The following is a 6,028-nucleotide window of genomic DNA, read 5'->3' as shown; positions in this document are numbered from 1 at the left end:
GGCCGGCTGCCCCGCGCCTGCCTCGCCCAGCTGGCCGGCCAGCCAGGAGGGATGCGCCGTGCCGCCCAGCTCCCCTCCGCCCTGCCTGTGCCCTGAAGCAGAAAGTTTGGGGACCAGGGGTCGGCTCCCTCCTCCCTCCTCCAATGACTGCCCAAGGACTCCTGCTGCCCAGCCTCGACTGTGACCTGCCTTCGCTCCCCAGGTCGCAATGAACTATTCCAAGCTGTAACCAAGCCTCCCCATCTCTGCCCCTCCCTCAACCGCCTTTAAGATTTTTTTTTTTTAATTCAAGAAATTGTGTCTGCCGCCTCCCCTCCTTGTTAATAATTTAGACCCCAGGCCTCATTTCTGAGTGTAAGAGGGGGTGCGGTCTCCCCCCAAGACGGCGCGCTGGAAGGACAGATTCCCCTTGCCGACCCACATACACCATGAAGAGGTGCAAATCGGACGAGCTGCAGCAACAGCAGGGCGAGGAGGATGGAGCTGGGCTGGAAGATGCCGCTTCTCCCCTTCCGGGCGCGGACCTCCGGCCTGGGGAGGCCACGGGTGCTAACTCTGCTGGCGGGCCAACTTCAGATGCAGGCGCTGCCGCGGCGCCCAACCCAGGTCCCCGAAGCAAGCCTCCTGATTTAAAGGTGAGCGCAGACCATGCCCTGACCAGCCCAGCCCGTGACTTAGCTTTCGCCACCCCACGCAGAAGTGCTTTAACAGGATAAAAGTGATGGGGGAAGCCAGGCAAAGGTCAGAAATGAGCGGATGTTCGGCTGGCACCCTTGGGGGAACATCAGGTACTATTTGTGCCTCTGTCTTTCAGCTCCATTTCTGGCCTCTATGTTTGTTCCCCATTATTCAGCAGACATTCTAGTGACTCACCCATCTGAGATTGAATGTGTGTGAAATGCTGTTCGCAGACAAAGGACTGGAGAAACCCAAGGTGCAAATTCAAAAGTTGACATCACTTTCCCTTCTGTAGGAGATGTCAAAGGAACAAAATTGCAGCGTGGGAGGCCAAGTAGGTGTCCATTAGTTTCCTTTGCTGAATGAGTCTCCTCTCATTGGGAGCTTTGATCTTTGATCATTGGGATCTAGGATGAAGCTCAGTTTGTCCATCTGTGAAAGGGGGGTGTGGATTTTCTGCCATTAGGTGGAGCCAGAGGTTAAGCTAGTGCTTAGAGATCCCCGCCTGCCTGCTGAACCAACCCCCAGGGTGGAGAACTGACAGGTGGCCCAACAGTGCTTGGGCTGGTTTGGGGCCTCAGTTCAAGTTGCACACGCTGAGCCGGCAGCTAGAACCAAGAGCCGAAAGAATTGTTCACACGGACCTGTTTATTTTCTGGCCTGCGGTTGCTGAGACAATTGGCGAGCTGTGTTGGATTTATCTCTGTATCAATTATAACAGCAGCTAGGATAAATAATGCACCTTTACTGGAGCTGCCACGGAGGCTGCAGGCTCAGGCTTCTCAGGCCATCTCACGGTGTGGCTGAGCGAGATGTCAGCCCAAGGAAGGAACTTAGATGCCTTGGAGATTGATGCCTCAGGGGAATTTTCACCAGAGAGGGTGCAGGGTCTGGGCTAGGGGAACCGAAAGGACTCCGTTACATTAAATAAAGCCTGTATCCTATGGCAGCAGCCACTAAGGAGCTCATCAGAATAAGCCAATGACATTCCTCATTTGGCCTGAGCGGCTTGGAGTCAGAAAGTCAGAGTGCAGGTGAGTGTGTGTTCTTACCTGTGTTTGTTACCTGTCTGCGTTCCCTGGGGAGAGGTGAAAAGGGGGACAACTAAGTCCTCGTGGTGTGTGCTTTTAAGAATTTATGGTGGTTGTTCAGATCTGACTTCTGGTTCTGTCCTTTTCAGAGGTCTGTGACTAGCCACATGTCTAAAGATGAGCTCTGTTGGAAGGCTCTGCACAGGAAGCTTGCATGTTAGTTGCGTCCTTGATGTCTATCCTAGCTGTCACCCCTGAGTCCACTCCATGCGGTCAGGAGGTGTGGTTTTTGTTTTAAATGAGATGGTGAAGGTGAAGGGGTCCCTGTAATGCTGTTGTTGGGAGGAGATGAGCCTTCTGCTGCAGACTTCATTCAGCCTCATTCTAAGCTGGTCCAGATGGGTCTGGCCAGCAACCTCTGATTCTTTGACCAGAAGGGATTTTCACCTGAGTCCATGAGAGGCAGCTTTGAAAACTCCCTCACTCTCCAGCTCGGGCCAGCAGGAGGGATTGCTGGCTCCAGTCATTTCCGACAGTTGCTTTTTTGAGGGAAGGTGGACCGGTGTGGTGTGGGGGCTGCAGTGTCTTTGTCTCTGTAGATAAGTCTACCTTAAGTGTGTTCATTTCCACCCTCCTATATCATCTTTCTCTTTTTTTTTTTTTGCTGACACCCTCATTCTGGTCCAGGGAAGATATAGCAACAGCTGTACACTTGATATTAACTACTGAACTTCCCTGAACCAGAGTTGAAAACAAGTGCAAGAAAAGAAGGCTCCCTTCCCATCCCCCGGAGAAAGTGTCCCACTGAGGTCCAGCATGGCAAGGAGGACCCAGCAAGGAGGACAAAACCCAGCTGCTGCCTGCTCATGGGAGCAGAGAAACAAGGCAGGCCTTTTCCTGTTTATCGCTGCCTGCTTCATCACAACTTGTTTACTAAAAGGCAGGGTACTTCACAGCCAGATATAAACTTGGGGGCCATTGCAGTTTGATTTGCTGTGTGGTCTTGGGCTAAGCACTCAACTTTTCTGAACCTTTTTCTGGAGAAGGGGACTAGGAATATTGGAGTGTGTCCAAACTTGTTTTCCAGTGCTGGAAAAGTTATTTTCCAATGTGGGCATAATTTTCTAGTGAAGGAAAAATCCCATCATTGACTCCAGAACTGGATAGAAGTTGACTTGCTTTAGTTTTGCTGGTGATACCAGAGAAGGACAAGTTTAATTTTTAATAACCCCCTACCCCACACCTGTGTTTGACTATGGCATTTAAGCAGTTCTGGCTTGCTTTTGATTTCTTTTTTTAAACTTTGGAGATAGGAACTTTTGGTCCCTTAGTCCCACTTCTGTTTTCTCATGGCAGCTCCAGGCACTGTGATGAGTTAAATGCATTAGAGGAAATTGTCTTGAGAAAGGGGTGGAAAAAGGGGGGTGCTTTGTCTAAAGCACCTCCTAGAGGCTGGGGAGGGAGGGAAAGAGGAGAGAATTTTCTTCTTTGCCAAAGAAATCTGAAGGAAGCTTAACATGTTTCCTAGTGACAGCCAGTGGTTTCAGGAGCTCCTGTGGTCTCCGTCTGGTCCTTCAGCGCTATATAGCACCTTACTGTGCACTGTCAATTTCTGCTTTAGTGGCCTGGGATCTGCCATTATAGGGCGAGAAGAGCCAGTGAAAAGAAGACAAATAGTTAAGCAGCAGAGTTTAAAAACTTTAACTGAAAAATAGCCTGAAAATGGACATTGCCCTACAGTTGGCTTGTGCAGATACTTTAGAGACCTTCTTAGCTACTCCATACACCTGTGTAACCTTTGGGAAAGGTCTCAGCAGACACCGCTGCCACAGGAGCCCAACAATTCAGCCACATTCCCCAGCCACTTGTGGCTTGAATTTTTTTTTTTTTTTTTAGTTGGAGTCTCACTCTGTCACCCATGCTGGAGTGCAGTGGTACGCTCCTGGCCACCGCAGCCTTGACCTGCTGGGCTCCGGCGATCCTTCCGCCTCAGCCTTCCAAGAAGCCGGAATTACAGGCATGCACTACCACGCCTGGCTGATTTTTTGATTTATTGTAGAGATGAGGTCTCGCTGCCCAGGTGGGTCTCGAACCCGCAGACTCAGGCAATCCACTCACCTCAGCCTCCCAAAGGTGCAGGATTACAGGGCTGAGCCACCGAGCCCGGTTTTTAAAATTTTTTTATTGTAGAGATAAGGTCTCACCAAGTTGCCCAGGCGTGTCTCCAACCCGTGGGCTCAGGCAATCCACTCACCTCAGCCTCCCAAAGTGCGGATTACAGGCTGAGCCACTGAGCCCGGCTGGTGGCTTGGATTTTTGTAACCACTCGAGTTCATGCCTCCATTCATTAGCCCTCATTATCCAGTCCTTTGCTGCTACCAGACTGCCTGCTCTTTGGGAGGAGATGCTGGGCTTGCTGGCCATGGAGTGCTGGCTGACCAAAAGGACACTAGAATTCTCTAGTGAGAATGGGAGGGGAGAGGAATTTATAGGAAAACTGCAGAAAGAGTCAGGGAGCACACATTCCTGCTAAAAATACGCATGTGGTATATCAGGCATGTTCAACCTTCAACCCTTGAGCCACATGCAGCCTAAGACAGCGAGTAGTGCATCCTCACAAAATCTTTTAACATCATGTGAAAACAAACATTTTGACGCGAACCTTGGGAAGTCTTACTATGTATATACACTAACTATATTATATCATTTATGTGCAGCTCAAGACAATTCCTCTTTACTCGAAGCCAAAAGGTTGGACACCCCTATGGTAGATACTTCTGAGACCCGGGATGGGTGACCAAACATAAGAGCTGAGCTAGTTCTATCCTGACACACTGTGGAAACCTGAAGGCAGGGAGGACTTTGCAGACTTCACCACCTCTCCCACTCCTGCTGCAGCCGAAGGAATTGAGCCTTTTCTGAAAGGAAGGATCTGGGCCTGCTGGCCAGAGGCTCTCCCTTGGGCTTCCCTTAAGGTTCTTTTTCCTCACACAAAAGCCCCTGTGAATAATTTCCCCAGAGATTTCTAAACAATATTAATATCTTTCCCTGAAGAAAAAGGGGCACTCCAAATTCCATTATTCCCATCCTGGTTTGGAGTGCTTTTGACTCAGGATTTATCTGGGTCCCAGCTCATGTTCTCCTATTCACACCATATACTCTTGTCTCTTATCTGCTCAGAGTAAAGAGTAGGAAAAATAATTGCAAGACAAATATCTGAGAGGAAGTCACAACTGAATCCTGTATGGTTCTCCCTGCAAGCTCACTACTTTTCCCAGTGGTCACAGGTGCTTCAGCCCCTGAGTGGCCTGTGTTCCTTTAACACTGCTGTCGAGATCCCACTGGACCAGGAAAGGTGCTGTGGAATTAAATTGTGAAACATGCATATAAAAGTGTCTGGTGGGTTTTTTCTTCTTTCTTCAGGTCTTTCTGCCATGAATCTTTCTTCTTCCTTCTTCTCTCTTTCCTCCTTAACAAACATTGTTTTAAAACTTTGGTGGGGCCGGCGCAGTGGCTCATGCCTATAATCCCAGCACTTTGGGAGGCCGAGATGAGAGAATTGCCTGAGCCCACAGGTTCAAGACCAGCTGGGCAACTTGGCGAGACCTCATCTCTACAATAAATAAAAAATTAGCTGGGCATGGTGGCACATGCCTGTAATTCCAGCTACTTGGAAGAATGAGGCGGAGGGATTGCCTGAGCCCAGCAGGTTGAGGCTGCAGTGGCTGTGAGCTTGCCACTGCACTCCAGCCTGGATGTCAGAATGAGACTCCAACTCAAAAAAGAAAAGAAAAGAAAAGAAAAAGTGGCTGAAGGCTGGACTCAGTGGTTCAGCCTGTAATCCCAGAACTTTGGGAGGCCAGGGCGAGTGGATTACCTGAGCCTGCAGGCAACTTGACAAGACCTCATTTCTACAATAAATAAAAAGTTAGCTGGGTGTGGAAGCACATGCCTGTAGTTCTGATTACTTGCAAGGCTGAGGTGGAAGGATCGCCAGAGCCCAGGAGGTCGATGCTGGGGTGGCCATGAGTGTGTCATGGCACTCCAGCCTGGGTGACAGAGTGAGACTCTGACTCAAAAAAAAAAAAATAGTGCCTGAAAACATGTAGGTGCAGTGAAAATAACAATAGCAAAACAGACAACTCATCTGCCTACTACTCAAGTCAAGAAAAGAACACTGACATTCCCAAGAAGTCCCAGCTGGTTTTCTGTTCCTTTGTTTCTTATAATTTTTTTTAAAGGCCCAGGGTTTTGATAAAATGTCTAGATCTCAGTTTCTACTTTTTTTTCTTTTTTTTTTTTTTTTTTTGAGTTGGAGT

The 6,028-nt window shown here is 49.0% G+C and overlaps 1 protein-coding gene across 1 annotated transcript in view; it reads left to right on the top strand.

Moving 5' to 3' along the window:
- Positions 1–6: 6 nt before the first annotated feature.
- The window catches only part of TMCC2 (transmembrane and coiled-coil domain family 2), a 45,358-nt gene continuing 39,336 nt past the window's right edge, over positions 7–6,028 (top strand). Inside the window, exon 1 of the mRNA XM_008074673.2 lies at positions 7–635. Coding sequence (XP_008072864.1) covers positions 429–635 — 207 coding nt within the window. The 5' untranslated portion in view covers positions 7–428. The remainder of the gene's footprint in view (positions 636–6,028) is intronic.

This window comes from Carlito syrichta, unplaced genomic scaffold, assembly GCF_000164805.1.
Source record: "Carlito syrichta isolate Samal-C Ts95f unplaced genomic scaffold, Tarsius_syrichta-2.0.1 Scaffold316857, whole genome shotgun sequence".
Classification (NCBI taxonomy): domain Eukaryota; kingdom Metazoa; phylum Chordata; class Mammalia; order Primates; family Tarsiidae; genus Carlito; species Carlito syrichta.
Note: the sequence above shows the minus strand (reverse complement) of the source record. Positions and strands in the feature narration are given on the sequence as shown.